The sequence below is a fragment of the Zootoca vivipara genome, chromosome 6 (assembly GCF_963506605.1).
Source record: "Zootoca vivipara chromosome 6, rZooViv1.1, whole genome shotgun sequence".
NCBI classification, from domain to species: domain Eukaryota; kingdom Metazoa; phylum Chordata; class Lepidosauria; order Squamata; family Lacertidae; genus Zootoca; species Zootoca vivipara.
Genome location: NC_083281.1, coordinates 18,063,950 through 18,087,180, shown reverse-complemented (window position 1 = coordinate 18,087,180; position 23,231 = coordinate 18,063,950). Strand labels below are relative to the sequence as shown.

Here is a 23,231-nt window from a genome sequence, read left to right as displayed (position 1 = left end):
ATATTTGTCAAGGAAGTATTTGACTTGTGTGCTACGAGCTGATCCGTGAAGCTAGCAAGGCACCTTTTCAACAAGAGAGATAAGCTGGAGCAGGTCATATGCTGCTGCTCTGCTCAATGCACTGAGCAGCAAGGGAGCCTCTGCTCCTCTTGCTGTTCCTGGAGAAACAGAACAATTTTGCCTCCACTTTCACCATCTTTTCCAGCCCGTCCCAGTTTAACAGGAGCTGTTAAGTTGGAAAGGGATGCAGCTCAGTGGTGCTGCCACCTGTTTGCAGGCAGAACGTTCCTGGTATCTTCAATCCCTGGGAATGTCCTGGAGAAACACTGCCAGTCAGTGTAGACAACACAGAGCCAGATGGACCAGGCATCGGACTTGACATAAGGCTGCTTCGTATATACCTCCAGGCTATGAACTTTAGTTCAGTGGCTGCGCATCTACTGTGCATGAAGAGGGTACTATGCTCAATCTCCAGGCAGGCTAGGAATGTTCCCAGGCCAAACCGCTGCTGCCAGTCAGTGTAGGCAGTACTGAGCTAGATGCAAAAATGGTCTGATTCAGTATAGGGCCTGCTTCTATGTTCCTATGAACTGGGTTGCATACCCTCTGGTTCAAGGATGGGGGCTGCTTCCCTGGAATGTGTATGTTAATTCTATGCCCTGCCCACCCAAATTACTCAATAAGTCTGCCCTCCCTGTCAGCATGCACAGTGCCCTCGCGCCTCCCTTCACGCACAGCTCCCGGCGGCGATCTTTCTTGACTGTTGGCCCATCGCGGGCAGGATCCTGCGAGATCTGGATGGCCTCCTCAATGGCGGCCAACAGCCCATTGCCACCTTCACCTCGTAGGGCGGGGCCAAAACACTCAGGGCGCCGGATCAACAAGCGAACCACCACATTGGCATTCTCTTCCACACTCTCACCTGCGGGAAAGAAGGGGGAACGTTGCATGAACGGGGACAGGAAGCATGGGGGTGGGAGGAAGGTTTCTGCATATACACATAAAATTGTAACACTATTGTCATGTTGCAATTCACATTGCCACCTAGAGAGATAAGGTGAAGGGGAGGGAGTTGGGGAGAGCTGGGAGGGGAGGTTTGGACAAACCGGAAGGGAGGTGTAAAGGGATGGGGGTGGGGTTGGTCAGTCATAAGGGAAGGGGGGTTGGCAAAGGGGTTGGTGCACAGGTAGGCTTGGTAAGTGAAGCAAGCAGGCATCAGCCCCTAGTTCTGCATATTTTTGCCAGAGAAGCACCTGGTGGAAACTCTGCTGTCTTCATTATTTCTGCTTTGACTTGTTTCCACAAAGTAAGGATTATATTTCTTATGGTTGTGGCACAAGTTTAAACATATGTGGAATGTGCCCAGTGCCAGCTCAGAATCTGGTTGAAGTCTTGGAAGGGATATTAGAAGGGGAAATAAAGGCTGGTCTGTGACATCTGTTGGGGCTGATATGGCCCACTAGCTAGCCAGGGTTCTAAGCATTATAAACATGCCTCGTCTCTTTTGTCAATCACTTGTTTCCCCCCAAAATTAACCCCCGGGTCCACCTAATGAAATCTGCAGCAACCTACCTCCTGTGCAGGTTTTGCCAACCTGGTGCCTTCCAGAAGTTTTGGAGGACAACTGCCATCAGTTTAAAACATCGGGGGGGGGGGGGAGGTTGCCAGATGCCGCTCCAATGCAACACCAACACAATGATACCTATATCCAAATTTAGCAGCAACTGCTCCATTCTGGGAACCCGCCATTTTGAAGACACTGGTGCCAGAGGAAGGCAGACCCCCCCCCCCAGAGTGAGCGAAATAAGACAGCCAGCTGTGTTCTCTGAGTCGGCGAGTGATAAAGAGTCAACTTGCCTTTCTGAACCCTGAATTATCTGTGTAACTGCCAGTGGTAAGAGCCCCCCCACCGCCAAGCTCACCGTTGACAAAGACAGTGAAGCGCAGGAAGTCGAGGTAACGCTCGCCTCCACAGGGGTTCCAGCCAATGTCGGGGTATCCCTTGGAGAGAAGCATGGGGCAGCTCTGGAGGCCAGCCCCAGCTAGGTACGTCACCACCTGGGGAAGCAAGGGAGAGCGCAAGACTTGATGGCAAAGCCCCAATCCTTCCATGCCTTTATCCATAGGGCAGGCATGTCCAAAGTCCGTCCCGCCATTCAGTACTTCAATCCTAATGGTGGAGGACCAGATTCATGACTGGGATAATCCACCCTCATTTCCCTGGACTTAAAAAAAGGCTATGCTCATAACTAACTGACAAGACTCACAAACCACAGAATAAGTGACTTCACATGAGCAATAGGTCTGCATTCATGAAATCAATAGGCAAGAAGAATGGAAGAGGAGTCCTTTAGCTGGATCCCATCTAGTCCAGCATCCTATTCTCACAGTGGCAAACCAGAAGCTCATATAAGCAGAATCAACACTCCATACTTCTGCCATTTCCAGCAGTCAGCATTCAGAGGCATACTGCATTCGACAGTGAGCAGGATGTGTATTGATCCTGGCATCATTTATGACCTTTAGATAACTAGCTCCAGCGTCGCTGCCCAGGAAAGGAAGAGAGGTGGGATGCAGTTGCTAAGCAACCGCAGAGGAATTTACTCTCTCACAACTGGACAAAAAGGCTGCCAAGGAAGCCGGTGATGTTTTTAGGCCCCATTTGGATTTCTGCACCACTGCCATGGGTGCCACCACCTCTCATCTCTTCTCTCCCCTATCTCCCTGAGAAACAGAAAGAAGGAACACACACACACTTCACTTTTCTACGTGGTCTGGGGAAAAAGAATTCATATGGACCTTGTAAAGCACATAGAGGGGAAAGAGGAAGTGGTAAAGAGTGCCACTCTTGCCATTTCAGCTCTATGATATTGTCACAGGAGAAAAGGTGACCACCCTCACCACCTCATGTGGACAGGGTTGAAAACCTTTGTGGGCAGCAGAAGAAGACCTCAAGGATGCTGGCGGTCCCTGAGATAAAGGAAATGGGCAGGAGGGCAGCAATATCATGGTTTGGGGGAGGGAGAAAGGAGAGGGGGGAACTTGTGGAAGGAGTCTTCTTGTAGGAGGAGGAGTCTTCTTGTAGCCAGTATGCTGTTAATACCCAAAGCTGACCCTTAGCCACACTTTACACCCACCCACTCCTGTTTGGTACTTTCTGGCCATGCCTGTTACCTTCTCCAGGTCCTGCTCTTGCAAGGCCAGAGCCAGCTCGTTGTTGTCGATGACAGAAGCAGCTGCCACGTCCAAGGGTGTGGATCCACGCATGCCTAGAGGAGCAAAGCAAGCAGTAAGAACAGGCAGAACTCAAGGCTCAAGGGGCAGAGCATGGCCTGACAAAAGGGGACAGAGGAGTCACTGCCCCTCAGAAGTTGTAGCTGGAATGACACAACTTGGGTAGGTCTGTGTTAGAGGCAAAAATAAAAAAATCCAACTTTAAAAAAATTCAACTGTTTAATTTTCCAAAATGGGATTTAATCCTCCCCTGCTAAAGAGGCATGGATAAATTTGCATGGCGACATCTTATGCTTTCTCAATTTGTTTTAAATCAGAATTTCACAGAATAGTGGAAGCGGACAAAAAAAAAGGTTTGCCCTTCAATTTTGACACCAGACACACATGGAAATGGAGGACCAAATTTCACCTGTGTGAGAATATTTCTAATTTATTTTCATCAGCCAAACACCTGGTTAAAGAGAAACATTTCTGCTGGGGACCTAAAGATATATAATGAAGGGGCCAGGCAAGAGTCCTTGAGGAAAGCATTCCACAAATGGGGAGCCACCGCAGAAAAAGCCCGTTCCCACCATCTTTGGACAGCTGATATCTGCTGTGATCCTCCACACCCCAACACCCCACTGCACTCCCCCAACCCTGCTCCAAAGCGCCCTTGCTCACCTAGCCCAATGCCACTGTTCTCCAGTAGGTAGCTGAGGTGGTCGAACATGGAGCGCTGGTTCTGGCGGCTGATGCGGCAGAAGTAGCACAGGAAACGGCAGCAATTGGTCACCATCTTGGGGAAGCGGATCTCCTGCTCAGCAAGGGACAGGGCGGCTTCCTTTAACAGCTTTGCTAAACACCCACTTTACCATCTCACCCACCCCACCCCTCTCCTGAAATATGGGGTAACGTTTTGATGAGGATGGATTGCATGGCTGTTGCACGCACTTGCAGTGCACCAAGTCCAGAATAAACACTCTGAGTGTGCGTGTATTCACTTGGAGGGAGCTTTTTTTTTAAAAAAAAAAGGGGGGTGCCTTCCTGTCAATAATGAAGCAGTTCATAGCCCCACTGTATGGCCTGAAGGAGGAGAGATGCATCACTTCAAACTGCTATTGGTGCTTCTCCTTTCTGTGGGAACTGATCAAATAAGAGCTCTGAGTTCCTCAAAAGCTCCAGTGCTGGAAAAGAATTGAAGCAGTGAGTTCTTCCACTCCACTTCTTGAAGTATTATATATGTACTAGTGTATTTCGGCCCGTTCAATAACGGGCGCTAGAACATCCTGGGGTTCGGAGAAGCGCTTGCGCAGCGCTTCTCCGAACCCTGGGACCTGTCCTTGCTGTCAGCGGCACGGGGACAGGAACGGAGGAGGAGAAAGCAGCGCTTCCTTCCTCTCCCCCAGCCGCCGACAGGAAGGACGCGGGACACAAACGCCTACCTCGCCGCCGCTGCTTCGCGGCCTCCCGCCGCTCCTCTCACGGGCCAGGGAGGGTTGTGAGGAGGCCTCCGCCGGCCTCCACCCTCGCTTCCCTGACGTGCCCTGCAGTGAGGCGGTGTCCTGCCGGGAGCGGCGGTTGGAGGAGGCAGAGGGGGGGGAGAGTACACGCGTGCAGTGTCTGCTGTCCAATCCCTGTGTCCCTGGGGCACATGCGCAGTAACCCAGGGACACACGGGACAACTGGACGCAGAGACACTTGCACTTTATTATATAGGATGTGTATATATATATATCACATTGATTTTATGAAATCAAAATGGGTGTCAAGAGCAGGAAACAGCAGTGGCCGTGATGGAGGCTGTCTCTCCACATGTTAAAAAGCTCCATGCCTCCCTCCTCGCAGAATGGCAGAAAGCATTTGATCCAGTTATGGACCCCCTCGCTCTCCTGCACTGAAGACCGCACCTCCTCCTCCCCCTCCTGTTCCATCAATTTGTTGGGTGTGTGTGTAGCCATGAGCAGCCTTGAAAAGATGGGTTGGTGCTAGCCAAGAACAAGCTTCCTTACCTTCGAATCTCCTCCACCGAGCACATTCACCATCACCTCCATGACGGTCTCATGCATGCCCAGAGCCCTCATCAGGTTGGGGTGCTGGTAGAAGACCTTGTTGTTCATAATGTTGCTGCCAGGGGAAGACACAAGGGTGCAAGATGCTGAGTACAGGAGAATGCAAGCCCATGATGCAAGAGACAGAGCAAGTGGGAATAGAGGGGAGTCGTGAGTGTTTAAGAGGAAGAGCTTCAGACTGAGAGAATGGCCACCAACCTGGAAGGCTTTAAAAGAGGACAGGACAAATACATGGAGGAGGGTAAGACTATCAATGGCTAGTAGCCATGATAGTGATGCTCTGCCTCCACGGTCGGAGGCAGCAATGCTTCTGAATATAGTAGTACCTCGGTTTAAGAACAGCTCTGTTTATGAACTATTCAGTATATGAACTCTGCAAAACCGAAAGTAGTGTTCTGGTTAGCAAACTTTACCTCGATTTACGAAGGGTAACCGAACGGTGGAAGGGCACCGGCGGCGGGAGGCCTCATTAGCGAAAGCAGCCTCGGTTTAAGAATGGCTTTGGTTTAAGAACGAACTTCCGGGATGGATTATGTACGTAAACCAAGGTACCACTGCACCGGTTGCCGGAAACCACAGGAGGAAAGAGGGCTTGGATTCCGCTTGGTGGCTTCCCACAGGAATCTGACTGGCCATTGTGAGAACAGGATGCTGGACTAGATGAACCCTTGACCCGATCCAGCAGGGCTCTGCTTATACTCTTATGGAGGTGGGCTGGAGTTGTTGCACTTTGGAAGCTAATTTTGAAGAATATGACCGAGAAGACAACACCCAGCCCAAAGCTACCCATCGTACCGCCTGACTCTGATCTCCCCAAAGAGACAGTACAGCAAATGCATTGTCGATGGTGCTGTGGTAGTTCACACAACTCCAGGGTGATGTTGCAGAAATGGAATTGTATTGAATGTATGGTATAAATTGCAAATAAAATATAAAAATAAGAATAAAACAGGCATAGGCAAACTCAGCCCTCCAGATGTTTTGGGACTACAACACCCATCATCCCTAGCTAACAGGACCAGTGGTCAGGGATGATGGGAGTTGTAGTCCCAAAACATCTGGAGGGCCAAGTTTGCCTATGCCTGGACTAAAACAAAGCAAAATTCAGAGGGCTGCCAAGACTTAGGCATTCACCATCTCAGGTCACAACAGCACTATACATTTAAAGCAAATTTGATTCTGCTTTAACAATTATGGCTTCTCCCAAAGATTTCTGGCAGCTGTAGTTTGTTAAGTGTGCTGAAAGTTGTTAGCAGATCCCTATTCTCTCTCACAGAGCTACAATTCCCAGATGAGCTTAATCAATCAATCTCTCTGCACTGGGAATTCTGGGAATTTCAGCTCTGTGAGGGGGACAACTCTTGGCATGCTTAACAATCTACAGCTCCCAGGATCCTTTGGAAGCCATGACTGTTTAAATTGGTATCGTAGTGCTTTAAATGTATGAAGTGGACTTAGCCTCGGAGAGAGATGCTGTCCCCGCAAATGGGAAGGAGTCAAAAGTCAGCAGAGTGGGGTCATAGATCATGGACAGAGCGGATGTTACGTCTCAAGCGAGAAGGGCTTCAGGGCAAAGATCCTTGCCTCAGACCTCGTAGAGCTCAGTACCAGATAAGATGAACCAAGATGGCTGAGTAATATGGAAATGTATTTCTGCACTAGGCACAGGCAGCTAATTGGAGCGAACAATTCCGTTTGAGCAGGAGCCAGGAACCCAGAGAGCAGGGAGGGACTGCTTCAGGGTGGGATAAAGGAGGAGGCTACAGGAAGGGATGGAGGCACATACCCAATACTCTGTATCATCAAGTTCTCCTCCTCAGGTCCCATCTGGACGATGAGCAGTGAACGTATCTGGCCCAGGCACTCCAGCAGGCTCATAGTGTCTTCCACAGAGTTGGCGTTGATGGTGTAGGCCTTGGGGAGGGCACGGATTAGCTCCCCAAGGCCATCGTATTGCCGATGGAGAAGGCTGAACATGACCCGCACCAGCTCCGGGCTCTGGATGAAAGACTCTTGGGCCCAGTGAACCATGGTGTGTGAGATCAGCTCCTGCAGGGTGCCTGCATGGTTGGGGAGAGGGAGAATTGAGGTCTACTAGACAGCCTACAAGAGAGAGCGAAATACTGAGCTGTAGTGCAAAACATCTGGAGGTGCCCAAGCAGGCAAAGGACACTTCTTAAGAACATTAAAGAAATCTGCCTCCTCCTGACTCATGGCCATGCTCCTCAACTCTCAGCAAAGTAGCCCCTTAATCACCCCCTTCCTTCCCCAACTCCTCTCTTGCACCTACTGGGTTTTGGCTCCTCTTCTGCAGGCTGCTCTTCCTCCGTTTTCTCCTCCTTCTTGCGGAAGCTCGCTACCTTATCCACTAAGCCCATCAGCCGCCGGTAGAAGGACGTGTCTTCCTCCTCCTCTTCTTCTTCACCCTCCGATTGGATACCTGTTGGGGAATGTGCAGAGCCAATAAGTGCACGCGTCAAAAAATGAGGGAAACCGGCCTGGTGCCCAAGCCAGCCAGGGTGTGTGGACAAGAACACACTGTGCAAGTGTGGAACTTGGCATCTGCAGCATCTTCACAACCCACACTTGCCATTTGGATTTTCACTGCAAGCTTCTAGCTGTCATTCACCACAGGGATAAGCTGGGGGAGGTGTGGCTTGCATCTACAAAATGGAATTCTCAGCACCCCTAAGAAACTACAACTCCCAGGATTCCTTGGGGGAAGCCATGACTGTTTAAAGTGGTATCACAGCGCTTTAAATGTATCCTGATGTTAGGGCAGGTGTTGGGAGCAGGTCAGCAATAACTCACAAACTGTCAGTGAAGTCAACTCTTTATTCCAAGAAACAAAACAGCTCAGGCCTAGTGAGCACAGCAACTCTTTCCAGTTGTGAGGACTGAAGGTCCACGCCTTCCCACAGCTCCCTAAGTCTCTTCCTCGCCCAGGTCCTTCCCAAGCAATCTGAGACTCTGATGCCCTGTCTGTTTTTGCTCTGCCCTCTTCACACCTCATCTGGTTCTGTGAGACCAGGGTTCCCTTGGGGGCTCCACAGCTGGTGCTTCCAGCACTCCTCTGCATCAAGTAGAGCACAGAGTGGCTTTCAGTGTGCTTAGGGCTGGTAGGGGCAATGAAGATGTGCTCCTTACCACAGTGAGACAGCAAATCAGCGTGGAATTCTAGCAGTTCGTCCCGGATGTCTTCCGGTACTGGGCACTCCTCCTCGTCAGCCCCATTCTTGAAGTGCAGCAGCATGTTGATCTGCAGAGGAAAGAAGGCACAGGTTGCACTGGATGTGAGTTGCAAGCCTGGGCAGCTTTTGTTCCATGCTCTGTACTGCACCTAGCATCATGCTGGAGTTAAGTGATGGATGCTGCTAAGCAGAGAATCTGGGCCTTTCCTGTTGAATGTACTATGCCAGTCTTCCCCAACCTGGTGCCCTCCAGATGTTTTGCACTACAACTGCCTGGAGCTGATAGGAGTTATAGCTTGTCACATCTGGAGGGCATCAGGTTGGGAAAGGCTATGCATTAGAAGAGTCTTTCCCTTGCTCTCAGTAAACCAATAGTTGCTCAGGATACAAATTAGAAGAACAGCAAAACATCAAGTGCTGCACTGTAGGCCACTGACAGTGAGAACTTCATTCATCCACCATTCATCATTTTATTTGTATGCCGCCTTTCCATAGTAAAAACAATGCTCAAGGCAGCTTACAACATGACAAGATTTACATAATTACCAACCTAACAAAAATCATAAACAATAAACAAAACAAATAAAAAAGTACCAACCAAATGGAAAACAATTTGCACATAAATCAAATTTGCACATAAATCATAAAATCTAAATCTAATACAGCATTAATATCAACCACAATTTAAAATGATATAGATAAAAAATAAAAACAATGGTTTTTAAAAAGCAAAAACGGAGCCCTCTCTGCCCAGCAGCAGCAGCAGCACTCCTTTATGGAGCCTGCCAGGCCCCGACCCAAGCCAGGTGGAGAGAAGCAGGGCAGGGCCCTTCAGGCTCCCAGCTTATCTTGTGAATCCCAAAATGAAACTTAATTTGCTTCTGTTATATCAATTTGCTTCTGCTATATCAATCAGAGGCCAGCACCAGGGCTTTCAAACTTACCCGAGATTTGCTCAGCGAGGTGGTCAGTAATAATATTATACAATAAATAATGAATAATAATATTCTGGAGTGCTGTGTGATAATATTATTGGCTTTTGACATAGGGGAATTACAGGAAGTTGTACCTCTTCACTGGCTGAAGCCCTGCCTAGCCACCCCCTTTAGCTCTCCCCATTGCCCCACCATTGCCCCCTCCCCAATACCTGCTCCTGAGGAGGGGAGCGGAACTCTCGGGTGCGCCGGGCCGTTTCAGCGGCGGACATGGTGAAGGCCTGCATGAGGGTGTTGTAGCGCTGGCGCTGGTTGGTCTGCAGGTTGTCCACATAGCGCTCCGAGAAAGCGATGATGGCTTCCACACGGTGCTGCAGCTCGCGGTCGCAGAAGAACTGCAGCAGGTTGCACATCTATGGGAAGAGGGAGGGAGGGAGGGGGAGAGAGGAGTCGGCACAATGGGGAGAGGAGCCACAGTCACCAGGGCCGGGTGGAAAGGACTGAGAAGGAGGGAAGAGGTTTGGGGCTTAGCATCTTAAAAAGCAGAGACATCACCTTGCCAACAAAGGTCTGTATAGTTAAAGCTATAGTGTTCCCAGTAGTGATGTATGGAGGTGAGAGCTGGACCATAAAGAAGGCTGATTGCCGAAGAATTGATGCTTTTGAATTATGGTGCTGGGAGACTCTTGAGAGTCCCATGGACTGCAAGAAGATCAAACCTATCCATTCTGAAGGAAATCAGCCCTGAGTGCTCACTGGAAGGACAGGTCCTGAAGCGGAGGCTCCAATACTTTGGCCACCTCATGAGAAGAGAAGACTCCCTGGAAAAGACCCAGATGTTGGGAAAGATGGTGTGTGGGGATGTGGAGAAGGGGATGACAGAGGACGAGATGGTTGGACAGTGTTCTCGAAGCTATGAACATGAGTTTGACCAAACTGCGGGAGGTAGTGGAAGACAGGAGTGCCTGGCGTGCTCTGGTCCATAGGGTTATGAAGAGTCAGACATGACTAAACGACTAAACAAGAACAAATGTACTTACCAACTGGAGATGGGACATGGAGTGGGCTCAAAGGAGGTGGACTACACAGAGATGGGTCTTTCAGGGTGACCCGGTAGCTGAATGGTGCTTACAGAGCTGGCTCAGGATGTTACATAACAAGAGCCCAATGGCCAATGGCCAATGGCCATCAGGTCCAGCATCCTGTTCTCACAGTGGCCAAGTGGACAAGATGTCCCTTCCCCCATTAAAAGTGGGCAGCCCATGGGTGGGGCCAGAGCCAACCCACTGAGGGTTGTCTCCAACTGAGCTTAGACCCAGTGGAATGAAATAACATGTTCATTAATTTCAGCGCATCCGCTCAGAGTTGAAACTCAGCTGGGTACAACCCAAAACACACTCTTGCTTTCTCACATGGTCACAGAAGCACAACCGCTACAGCCACCATCCATTCAATCTCACACATGCAGACCTTACACCCATCCACACATAAGCGTTCACCTCATGCTCCTTTTGTGCTTCCTTAGAACGTAAGTACAGCGTCCTGTTCTTAAAGTGGCCAGCCAAGATGGGAAGAACAAGATGCCCTCAATCCCGTTAAAAGTGTGTGGTCCATTGTTTGGGCAGGGAACGGAGCTAACAGACTGACAGTGGGAATAAGATGGCTGGGAAGCCACTGATGAAGGACCACAGAGGCTGGGTGATCTGGAAAGAGTGGGGGGGGGAGAAGGAAACACCAAAGCCACACCCTTTACCTGCAGCTTGACAGATTCAGGAAGCTTCATCTGCAGCAAGCCTTCCTCCAACCCCTCCTCATCCTCCTTGGCTTCCGCTTCCCCGGCCTCGATGGCTTTCAGCTCCCTCTTCTCGCCTCCCTCCACTTCTTCCTTCTTCCCCCCTCCGGCCTCTTTCTCCGCCCCCTCTTCATCTTCTTCCGCCGCTGCTGCCATCTCCTCCTCTTCCTCTGCGGGCACTTGCTCTTCCCCTCCTTCAGCATCTGCCGGTGCCTCCTCCTCCTCCTTGGGCTCCACAAAGACATTCGGCTCGATCATCTTGAGGATGTGGCGCACGTCCTCGTCCTCGAAGACGCCCATGATGAGGAGGGTGCAGATCAGCTTGAGGACCGGCACAAACTGGAACTCCACGCTGCCCCCGACGGGGTCGCGGGTGTGCTGCCCGCCGTCCTGGACGGCCTCGGTCAGCATGTTGATAGCCTTCACCTTCAGTACATCCAAGGGGATGGACGGGCTCAACTGGTACAGCTCCTTGCTGTTGCTGACGAAGCAGGTGTCCACAAAGTGCAGCGGCGGGCGCAGGCAAGTGCTCATGCCCACCCCAGGCAGGCCAGGCTTCTTGGTACCGGCTGGGAAGAGCGTGATGCTCTTGGTCTCATCCGTCATGGGGACAATGAACTCGCTGTTCATCATGAGGCGGGAGCGCTTGGCGGACTCCAGGTGCATGCCGATAAGCAGGTCGTAGTAGCCGCTGCGCAGAAGGCCAGGCAGGTGGTTGCTCTCGATAGTGTACAGCAGCTGAGACTCGTCCACATGGCTGCACAGGGCATGGGCCACTCGGTTGTTGCCCAAGGCGCAGACGGCACAGTACAGTTTCAGGGTATGCGAGTGGAATTTCAGCAGGTCCAGGCGCTCTGAAAGCTCCAGGATGTCTATGCACCTGCAAAGGGGAGTCAGAAGAGGGGGACATGAGGGGACTGTGTGGCAGGAAGTGCCCTGTCTTCCAGGCCTGGGCACCCTCTTTTTGAAAAAGCTCTATTTCTCCACAAGGCAACTGAGCCTAGGGCTGCATCTACACCTTACATTTAAAGCACATGGCTTCTCCCAAAGAGTCATGGGAAGTGTAGTTTACCCCTCATGGAGCTACAATTCCCAGCATTACTACTACTACTACGGTACTACTACTACTACTACTACTAAATACCTCCCTACGATTTTTAAGGGAAGTACAAGTTAAAAACAAAATAGAGCAAAATAGATGCAAAGAGTGAATTATTAATATAATAAGCTTAACACAGGTCTGTAACTATGCATGTTGATAATCTTAACACTTTCTTTCCTCTTTCTATTTTCTTAACAGGGCATCTCTTCACAGGCTTTTCGGATGAGGAAATAACTCAGAGTGCTCGTAGCTTAGTGTACACGTTACCATCATTTTATATCATTATTGTTGTTTCCTGCTTTTCACCAGCAGGACCCAGGGCCGGTTGCAACCACTTAAAAGTCAGTATTAAAAACAGTATTAAAATAAATTACATTAACAGGAATAGGTAGGTCCTGAAAACTCACACTTCAGGTGGCCAATGCCAGTGTAATGAGATGCATCTTTAGCATTGGCTGAAAGCTCTAAGATCCTAGACACACCTTTGCAGGGAATGAATTCTGTGACTTAGGGCTGCCACAGAAAATGTCCTCTCCGGGGTCACCACTACCCCAAATTTCTGAAGGTGGTGGAACTATCAAGAGAGCCCCCTGCTTCAAATGAATGGTGTTCATGTGACCTTGGAGAGGTGAGCTGGAGGAGAGATGCTCAAAAGGCCTCCGTTTTCTTCCAGCCCTTTGTGGGAGCAAGTGGCTCATTAGGAGCTCTCCACAGTGCTGAAATGGCTAATCTGCCTTAGAATTTGGTAGAGCTCAGCTGTAATTCCTACAGGGGCTTATAGGAGACTCACCGGCTTTCCTCTGGAATGTGGAGGGCCATCATGATGTTAGGCTCTGTACACTCAACCATCCACCCATGCCGGTCGCTGAAACGGGCAACGTCTACCCGCAGGAACTCATTGGGCATACGGCTCCAGGTCATCGGGGTCAGCATCTGAATGGCAAGCCGGGGTGGGCACTGGGGTTCGGGGTTCTTCCGCTCACTGCGGAACATGGCAGCTGAGATGGGCATGATGTTCTGCCAGGGGAGGAGAAGGGAGACAGAAGAATGTAGTCACTGAATATCACAACTGCAAGCTTCCCTCTGTTCTAAAATACTGTTATAGTTTTGAGGGAGGTCAGTCTGGATATCTGTGGGTCCCTTCCAAGCCTGTGACCCAGTATGCAGTGTGGTTTAGAATCTAGAAGAAGAAGCAACTGAACCAGTCAGACTTGTTTCTTTGTTAAGGTGGCCAGCTAAGTACTTCCGTTTATATGTCCAAATAAGTTGCCCTGTAGAGACAAAAGGATGGGCCTTCTCCCACCTCATCTGGCTGGATGCCATGTGATGCTAGGATGGAGAACAGCAGGTTAAAGGGAGGCTGTTTGTGAGAAGGTTTGGGCTGATGCTGGAAGCTGGAGACACAAAGGCTTGCCTTATTCTGTGCTGTACCCAGAACTATGGTCTGGGAACTTAATGTGGAGGCAAGATCTGTTGGAGTGTTAATGCTGTGAGGCCCTCCATTCTATGCTAAGGTTGTATTTATGTGCAGATGTAACCATATATCCTGAAGACACCACAGTCTCCATTCACCTTCATTTCAAGGAAACCGAAACCTGGATAAAGGCTGGAACCCCTAGAGTCCCTCACGGCTCAGCGATTGGGATGTGTGCAAAAACACTACTATTTGGCGGCTTGGGCCTTACCTTCAGCTTGCCCAGTTCAAACTGGATTACGTTCTGGCTTGTTGGGAGGACAACAACAGCAGGAAACAGCTTCGTGTTTGGCTCCACCTGCAGTGCGACAGGTATGTAAGATGACGCAGTAAGACACATAGGAAAAAGGTTTCAACTTGTAACCTTTTCTCCCAATGAATGCTGGGAATTGTAGCATTATAAGGATTCCCAATACCCTTTTGTCAGGATGCTGAGTCAGGTCAATATTTTGTTTATTTTTAATGTATTTAAAACAATTATATATACCGGCTTTTATCAATTATTTCAGGGCAGTTTATTTTTTATTTTTTGTAAATAAAAGGTAAAGAGTAAAGGGACCCCTGACCATTAGGTCCAGTCATGACCGACTCTGGGGTTGTGGTGCTCATCTCGCGTTATTGGTGAGGGAGCAGGCGTACAGCTTCCAGGTCATGTGGCCAGCATGACAAAGCCACTTTTGGCGAACCAGAGCAGCACACAGAAACGCCGTTTACCTTCCCACTGTAGCGGTACCTATTTATCTACTTGAACTTTGACGTTCTTTCGAACTGCTAGGTTGACAGGAGCAGGGATCAAGCAATGGGAGCTCACCCCATTGCGGGGATTCAAACCGCCAACCTTCTGATCGGCAAGCCCTAGGCTCTGTGGCTTAACCCACAGCGCCACCCACGTCCCTTTTTTGTAAATACATTCAAGCAAATCAGAGCAGGCATCCCCAAACTTTGGCCCTCCAGATGTTTTGGACTACAATCCCCATCTTCCCCGACCACTGGTCCTGTTAGCTAGGGATCATGGGAGTTGTAGGCCAAAACATCTGGAGGGCCACAGTTTGGGGATGCCTGAATCAGAGAGTATTGGTGAATTCAGTCCTGCAGTCTCTGACATGCACATACACCTGACATTTTTGGCCGCTACACTAAATCAAACACACCAGGTAAAGTAGTTTAAGTCTGTGGTGTAGGAGAGTCTTTACATGGGTGGTTTCACGACCCCTGAATCTAGCAGTGATCCAGACACAAGGTAGAAACCTGGAAGGGAGTTAGGGAACCAGGTCAAGTTTAGGGCTCAGAGCTGACTGTGGAAGAAAGGGAGCCCATTGTGCCTCAGGCTGAGGGACAGGAGCCCGCAGAGAACTCTCTAAGAGCATCACAGTCTATTGGGCCAGAGCCTGAACCCTCACGGGCACCTTCCCAGAACCAGATGCTTCCAACTGCACACCACCAGTCTGGTGGTGCAGGGAACACACCAGGAGGCAGGGTATGGGACAGAGGAGACTTGCCCGCCTTTAGAGCAGAGAGTTGGCCCATAAAGGCTCTGTAGTTCTCCACAAGCCTGGAGGATGTAGTCCGGAGAAAGAGGATTATCTTGTCCACTCACAACCTTTGCTGGAGCAAGTTGTTCACTTGGAGCTATATCCAGGCAACTTTCAACCTGGCTGAAAGCTTGCATCAGTCCAGAACATGGCAGGTGCATATAACAGGCATCCTCTCAAAAAAGAGGACTGTTTTCTGAAAGCCACACAGAAGAACATAAGCTCCAGCTAGCAATTCCCCTCTTGTGTGTCTCCAATGTTGGTGGTTGGAGGCCGTTTGGAAAATGGAGGTTGCATTAAGTTATCACTTATCAACCGTTCCGCATCTATTTTAAAATCCCATTTAAAGACTATCTAAAGCCCGCATCCATCCCCACACCTTGTGGTGGCAAGTTCCTTAAATTAAATATGCACTGTATGATGACCATCTCTCTGTACTCCACAGTGTCCTGAAAAATGTGTTATGCCCTTCCACCCAGAAGGTGCCCCACTCACCTGGAAGAAAGTGTTGACCTCTTTCCCGTTGGCTGTAAAGGTCATGAGGCCTGTTGCCAGGTCAACGAGGCAGCCAATCACCAGGTCCACGGTGCTGACCCGAGTCTGCTGGGTACTGGAGACGAAGTCCCCTCCCCACACCATGTAGCAACTGCTTCGCTTGATGCTACGAAAGGGAGAAAAGGTTGAAGAGTCCTCCTGACCAAGACCTTCTTGAGGTACCACTAAGCCCTGAAAAGCAAGGCTTCCCCAACCTGGTGCCCTCCACATGTTGCTGAACTACAATTCCCATCACCCCTCTTGTCTGTAGCCTGTTTTTGTGCTCATCCTTTTGGTGGAGTGGATCAGTCCTTTCATAAACATTCATGGGTGAGCATTTGAGGTCCTTGTTTTATCTTTGTCAGGCCTCCTTTCAACCTTCACCCCCAATCAACTAAGACATGGGCCTCAGGAAATGTTTATGACAGACCCACAAGGCAAAGGGAACCCGGCTAGCTCTCACCTGTCATGGATGTTTCCCTTGTCGTCACCCATGGTGACAGTGACGTTGCGCACCTTCGTGAGGTCAAAGTTCATGTCGTGCTGGTGGTAGTCAGGTGTAATCCAGCCTACCCAGACACAGGTAGGCTCCTGGCCCGCAAATATCCGAACTGAGTAGTAATACTGTAAGAAGAAAGGGTTAATGACAAACTGTGGTTTGCTTAAGCTAGGAAGCAGTTCCTCCTGTAGTGCAAGTTGGAGAAAGAGAGGAGCTATCCGCAGGATTTTTGAACTCAAAACATTTCCCCAGGCATCCCAAGTCCATCTCTGGGAGAAGGCCACATGCTCTGAAACTGGTCTGTGAATTGTGCTCTCGACATGTGAATACATGCCCTCGACATGTAGCAAAGCACACCTGAGCACCCCAAAGTAAAGGAGGAATCCCCACTTCTATCAAGAGATTGCATGCCAAGCCCCACAAAGAGCCAAGTCCTTGTTACCGTTGTGGTGTTCATGATGATCTCGGGGTCATCTCGATTATCTGGAACCACCTCCTCTTCCAGCCGAGGTACGGTGGAGACGACTGGAGGAGGGTGGATGAAAGTGGTGGCTTTCTTGGCTTTGAACAGGAAGCTGGAGAAGTGGGAGAGAGGGAGCATGGTCAGAAACGGAAGCTGGCGCTGCATCCAAATATCAGGCCTCATTCTCTTCAAGGCTGCCATCTTCGGCATGCTTTTCTTGGATTAAAGTGCATTACTGACCTGAATGGGACTTACTTCCGAATCAATCCGCATTGGACCACATTGTTAAACACACAAGGGGCACTTTCACATGGCAGTGCACTGGGGCCTTGTCACCGCTTATGCATGAATGTTTTGCACAGTACCACCCACATGCCATCATGCTCATACATCCAGTAGTTTCTCCTAAAAGTTCCTAACTTTAATAAATAAACTGAACTCCACAGTAACTCAGAACAGGGCTTTTAGCATGGCTGCCCCCTGTTCTGTGGAATAGCATTCCTGTTCAGACACGACAAGCACTCACTAACAGCTGAAGACATGCTTGCTCAAACAGGATTTCCTAGTAGGACAAATGGGTCTTAAACACCAATGTCCACCTGTTAGGGTTTTAGTCTTCTTTTAAATGTGGTGAGGGGGTCGGCGACTCTGTGCTGGACACCTGGCGATGGCTTTCTCCCCCTGGCTTGCCCCACCCTCCAGCCCTAGGAGCCTTCAGAAAGGAGCTGCAGCCCGAAGAACAACGGCTGCTTCAAGGAAATGTTGACTTGCTCTATTAGTGAGCTGTACTGTTTAGTCACATGTTTTCATATGTCAAATGAACCGTTAATTAATCATTATTAATTTTCTAGCGTTGTGTTGCAGCGACATTATATGGCTCACAATGTAAAATTATTGCATCACTGCATTTAGTTTTTGAACTGCTTTGAGCACAGATTTGCTTGCAGAAAATGTGGTTTAAAAGTAAAACAATGACATGTGGTTTTGTGCTTCTAACTGTTTTTAAAATCGCTTTAAGCAGTTGGTTTGGAAGGTCACCCTATATTATCTTCCCATTTGATAGAGATTTGTCATTTCTGCAGAAAATCCGATATATAAAACAAACAAACATGCCACATAAAGGGTAAATCTGAATTAAATGGGGAAGGGAGGGGTGAGATGGCAATCTCATGGGAAGCCATGCACACTGCTGCGTGCTCTTTGGAACAAAGTTGGGATATAAACGCAATACCATAGGCAGGAAGGTGCTGAAGGGAAGCCTTCTGAGGTCAGTGGGGCGCTTCCCCACTCACCCCAGGTGAGCACCTGCAATGGGCAAGAAGCCTTTTCTCCCCATGCCGCAACCCAGCCCTCACCCTCGCTTGGTCTTGCCCTTTTCCGTTGAAGCATCCTTTTCGTTCTCAGCCTTGGATGCCTCCTTGGGGGGCTCCTTAGGAGTGGCTGGCAGAGCAGAGCCTTGCTTCTCCTTCTCGGCCTCTTCGGCCTCCTTGGGGCTGGCGGTTTTCTTCAGCTGCTCATATTCCGAGTCGAGGTCGACGTCCTTGACCTCGTCCTCGGGGATGGTGAGGGCGTGCGTGAGGGGAGTGGTGCCCGCTGTGACCTTGAACTTCTCGTCGAACTCCACGGGCATGCTGAGCCGAAGGAAGAGGAGCTCCACCACGGCGTTCTGCGAGCCGAACGTCCGGTGCGTCAACTTCAAGCACGGAGGGTTGTCCACGGTGCCGTCAATCCGAGACACCTGAAAATGGAGCATAGGGCGGCACGGGTTCACCTTACGGTTTCTCTTTCACACCTGCAACCATATCCACACCCTTACCTGGTCCTATGCCTAGAAACGCAGCACAAAAGGAAGTCTAGATGAGCCCTCAGAAAGTACCAACAGTAAGGGAATGGCAGAGTAAGATATTAGACTATGCATAAATGGCTCCATTGACAAATAGATTAAGGGGAAATACAAAAACAATCTTTTACACAAAAGTGGGATATGTTTAAGAAATACCTATAAAAATATAATAACGATATAACATCTATGGCCGCGTTTGAATAACCCTTGTGTAAATTGAATATTATTAAATAAGGGGAAATGGTATGATATGTTATAAGAAAGGATTAGAAAATATAGTAAGAGTAAGGTAAGACTGATCAGAAAGTCGGCGGTTCAAATCCCTGCGACGGGGTGAGCTCCCGTTGCTTGGTCCCAGCTCCTGCCAACCTAGCAGTTCGAAAGCACGTCAAAGTGCAAGTAGATAAATAGGAACCGCTACAGCGGGAAGGTAAACGGCGTTTCCATGTGCTGCTCTGGTTTGCCAAAAGCGGCTTTGTCATGCTGGCCACATGACCTGGAAGCTATACGCCGGCTCCCTCGGCCAATAACGTGAGATGAGCGCGCAACCCCAGAGTCGGTCACGACTGGACCTAATGGTCAGGGGTCCCTTTACCTTTACCTTTAAGGTAAGAAGTATAAGTACATATCAGTGTTGTAAATGTAACTTGCATCAGGAAATGACAGGAAGTCTATTTTGACATCATTTAGTTTATTGGATCTTTACTTTGGTTTATTTTTGTTTAGTTAGAAAGTATAAGAAAAGAGCATGTATAAGTACAAGTTTAAATCAACATTTAACGGTTTATTATTTAAGGTTGTTATTATTATTATTACTTTTACCTTTTCTTTGTACATGTATTTAAGATAGTGTATGATATCATTAGATGTCGTTGTTGTTGTTGTTAACAACAACAATAATAAAAATTATATATATATGAGAGCCCTCAGACATGGGTCTCTTCATCCCCTCGGTAGCTCTTGCCCAGTGCTCCTCTTGTCAAGCAGGCATGGCTGCTGCCCTCAGACACAGCCCAGGCTTCCCTCTCTCCCCTGACTCCTCACATAACAATGCCAATTCCTTTATTCTCCAAGGTGCTGATCCCTTTTCACCAACATGGCTTTGTCGTATACCTTAAGGGCCTTCTCCCTCACGTTGTCTCTCCATGGCGAGGCCACAGGCCTGGGATCTTTCTCTGTCTCTCCTTACATTTACCTCAGAAACCTCCCTCCCTCCTATCTTCCTCACAGGGCTCAAATTTTGAAGCGGACTGGCCTCCATTTTTTTTTATTACCGTATATATAATAGGGACAGCCATATAAGCACTCCTCCTGTGACTCACTCTTTTTTATTATTTTATTTTATTTATGATTTTCAGATTTATACATTTCAATGATTTCACAGTCATTTTAACATTTCAAAACCTGACTTCCTTCCCCCTCTTTCTGCGGTTCCTTAAATTTATTTTTAATATCTTCTGCATATCCAAATTAATTTGTTTCATTTATTCAGCTACTTTAAATATATACTCTTATAAAACTGCAGGTTATTACAACAATCCTGCTGGTGTCCTTATCTGTTTGCAGTTTGTTTGTAAATATTCAACGAACCATTTCCATTCTTTTATAAAAAGTTTGTTATCTTGATTTCTTATTTTTCCAGTAAGTTTCGCCATCCCATGAACTCACTCTTCGTCGTGGCTGGGCTATATAGGCTCCCCTTATAATTTTGGTTCTATGTTACCACATCTCTGCAATTTGCTTTTTTTAAAAACTGAATATTTTCCGTGTGTGGTTCTGCTATTGCTTTGTATGGTTATGTGTTTGGTACATAGAATCATAGAATCATAGAGTTGGAAGAGACCACAAGGGCCATCCAGTCCAACCCCCTGCCAAGCAGGAAACACCATCAAAGCATTTTTGACATATGCCTGTCAAGCCTCTGCTTAAAGACCTCCAAAGAAGGAGACTCCACCACACTCCTTGGTAGCAAATTCCACTGCCGAACAGCTCTTACTGTCAGGAAGTTCTTCCTAATGTTTAGGTGGAATCTTCTTTCTTGAAGTTTGAATCCATTGCTCCGTGTCCGCTTCTCTGGAGCAGCAGAAAACAATCTTTCTCCCTCCTCCATATGACATCCTTTCATATATTTGAACATGGCTATCATATCACCCCTTAACATTAGGTTGATGATAAATCAATTAAAAAGAAATATTTAAAAAATACATTCCTGGAGTTCTCTCACATTCCCACCCTCCAAGCTTTCATTCTGCCAAAGTATGCCCTCTGAAGTGAGGTGAAGGAGATTTCGCTCATGGGTGTGTTCCCTCCCAAACCTGGCTTCTAGAATGTTCTCTACAGGCATCGCTCCAGAAATCCAGTCTCTCTGGGGTGCCCTCAGTTCTAATAATAATAATAATAATAATAATAATAATAATAATAATAATTTATTATTTATACCCTGCCCATCTGGCTGGGTTTCCCCAGCCACTCTGGGCAGCTTCCAACAAAATATTAAAATACAATGGTCTGTTAAACATTAAAAGCCTCCCTAAACAGGGCTGCCTTCAGATGTCTTCTAAAGGTCTAGTAGATGTTTTTCTCTTTGACATCTGGTGGGAGGGCGTTCCACAGGGTGGGTGCCACTACCGAGAAGGCCCTCTGCCTGTTCCCTGTAACTTGGCTTCTCGCAGTGAGGGAACCGCCAGATGGCCCTTGGCGCTGGACAAGCGTGGCAAAGCTCACCTCATAATGAGGGTGCTCTGTGGGCACCGTGGAGAACTGGGGCAAGCTCTTGCTGAACCACATGGTGATGTCCCGCTTCATGTTGATGGCGAACGGCTCAAAGCCTTCTTGCAGACCGCAGATGGTGAAGTAGCGGAGGCTGCTGACATCCTGGCCCAGGTTGAGGCGCCCGACCTGGGACAAGCCCAAGCTGCACACTGGGATGAAACCTGCAAAGCCACATAGGTGGAGGGAATTAAAAACCCAGTTTTCTTGGTAACCATCACTAGAGCCCATACGGTAGGTCTGTCCAGAGCTGCTTTGGATTAATGTTAATTATCGCATGGCTCAAGGAAAGTCACAAGCACAGAATTTGGTACCGGGCTGGGTGCTGAGTTCTGTATCCTAAGAATCTGAAGTTTAATCAAGTTTCTAGTTCTCAGGATTGAGGAATGCTTGGTGATTTTTATTTTTTTTAGCTTATTAGAATTTCAGATAGCAAACAAACAAGAATATAATAAGAATCATAGCAGTAAGAAAACTTGTACGATCCAAATGGCAATGACACAAGCCAGTTTAAATTGTTATGATAATCTGATTATTTTGTCAGAAAGTGGGATGTAGTTGTTTGAAACGGAAGGAAGGAAAAACATTTCATCATCATCATCATCATCATTATTTAATTATTTATTAAAATTATATTGCTGCCCTTCGTCTAAAAATCTCAGGGCAGTTCACAGAATAAAATACAAGTAAATAATTCAACCAAAAGAACAAAACAATACCTCCCCTCCCCACAGACACGTTTAAAAGGCTGTGAGATATTACTCAGCCGAAGGTGCAAGACCCCAGGAAGAGACAACAGCCACCTTCCACCTCTGACATTAGCCCATTAGATATTCCTGAACCCCTAATATTTGGCCCCTAATATTTTATTTATTTTCATTTATTCAATTTATATACCACCCTTTATCAAAAGATCCCAGGGCGGCGACATACAACATTAAAAACACATTACAGAATATCAATAATAAAAAAACATAACAAAAAGCATACTGGCAGACAAATAATAAAACAGTTAATAACAGTCCTCTCCTTTAAACAGTGAATGATGAAATACAGCACATGGGAGTGCTACCCATACCAGGCAAATTTTGCTAATTAAAAAGAAATAAATTGAGATGACTCAGGTGCACTGGTGAATGCTGACACCCCCCCCATTTTATTTTTATAAAATCTAATAGCTAGAGAGACATCCCAGAAGCCTTAGTTCAAGCATAGGCAAACTCGGCCCTCCAGCTGTTTTGGGACTACAACTCCCATCACCCCTAGCTAACAGGACCAGTGGTCAGGTATGATGGGAGTTGCAGTCCCAAAACATCTGGAGAGCCAAGTTTGCCTATGCCTGCCTTAGTTCCTTGATCCTGGATTCCACCCAGTAGAGTGTTTTATTCTTCTTGTAGCTGACAAAGAAACCCTGCAAGTTCCTCATAAGCAAAAGAGAGAGAGAGAGAACCCGAGTCTTCTGCTTACCATTCTCAATCTCAATATCTTTGAAGGCCAACTCCGACCCCGAATCGCTGATCAGCATCTCCCCATTGAGCGTGAACATGATATTGTTGTCGATGAGGTCTATCATGCAACCAACCACGTCCCCCGGTTGCCACGAGCGGCCAAAAGGTTCGCTGCCCACGTGCCAGCGCTGGCCCTGAAGGATAGGAGGTTGGAAAAGGGAGGAAGGATCAGGTAACAGGTAGCAGGAAGATGAGACACAAAGCAGGACTCAGCTAGTGGGGTCCACCTCTCAGGATTAGGGGGGGGCACATGTGCAGCATACATTTAAAGAGCTCTGACAGCACTTTAAAACAGTTGTCACGG

General features: G+C 48.2%; 1 protein-coding gene across 8 annotated transcripts in view; it reads right to left on the bottom strand.

The window, feature by feature from the left end:
• Positions 1–23,231, bottom strand: part of RYR1 (ryanodine receptor 1) — a 158,554-nt gene that overhangs the window by 65,336 nt on the left and 69,987 nt on the right. For all 8 annotated transcript variants that reach the window (XM_035118948.2, XM_060275549.1, XM_060275548.1 and 5 more), the window contains exons 27-44: positions 22,887–23,061; positions 21,375–21,583; positions 18,163–18,545; positions 16,787–16,919; positions 16,309–16,469; positions 15,807–15,972; positions 13,991–14,077; positions 13,096–13,322; positions 11,165–12,083; positions 9,624–9,824; positions 8,433–8,544; positions 7,576–7,725; positions 7,072–7,345; positions 5,226–5,340; positions 3,898–4,030; positions 3,175–3,269; positions 1,923–2,058; positions 736–922 (exon numbers count right to left, since the gene is read on the bottom strand). In XM_035118948.2, the coding sequence (XP_034974839.2) occupies positions 736–922; positions 1,923–2,058; positions 3,175–3,269; positions 3,898–4,030; positions 5,226–5,340; positions 7,072–7,345; positions 7,576–7,725; positions 8,433–8,544; positions 9,624–9,824; positions 11,165–12,083; positions 13,096–13,322; positions 13,991–14,077; positions 15,807–15,972; positions 16,309–16,469; positions 16,787–16,919; positions 18,163–18,545; positions 21,375–21,583; positions 22,887–23,061 (3,863 nt within the window). The remainder of the gene's footprint in view (positions 1–735; positions 923–1,922; positions 2,059–3,174; positions 3,270–3,897; positions 4,031–5,225; positions 5,341–7,071; positions 7,346–7,575; positions 7,726–8,432; positions 8,545–9,623; positions 9,825–11,164; positions 12,084–13,095; positions 13,323–13,990; positions 14,078–15,806; positions 15,973–16,308; positions 16,470–16,786; positions 16,920–18,162; positions 18,546–21,374; positions 21,584–22,886; positions 23,062–23,231) is intronic.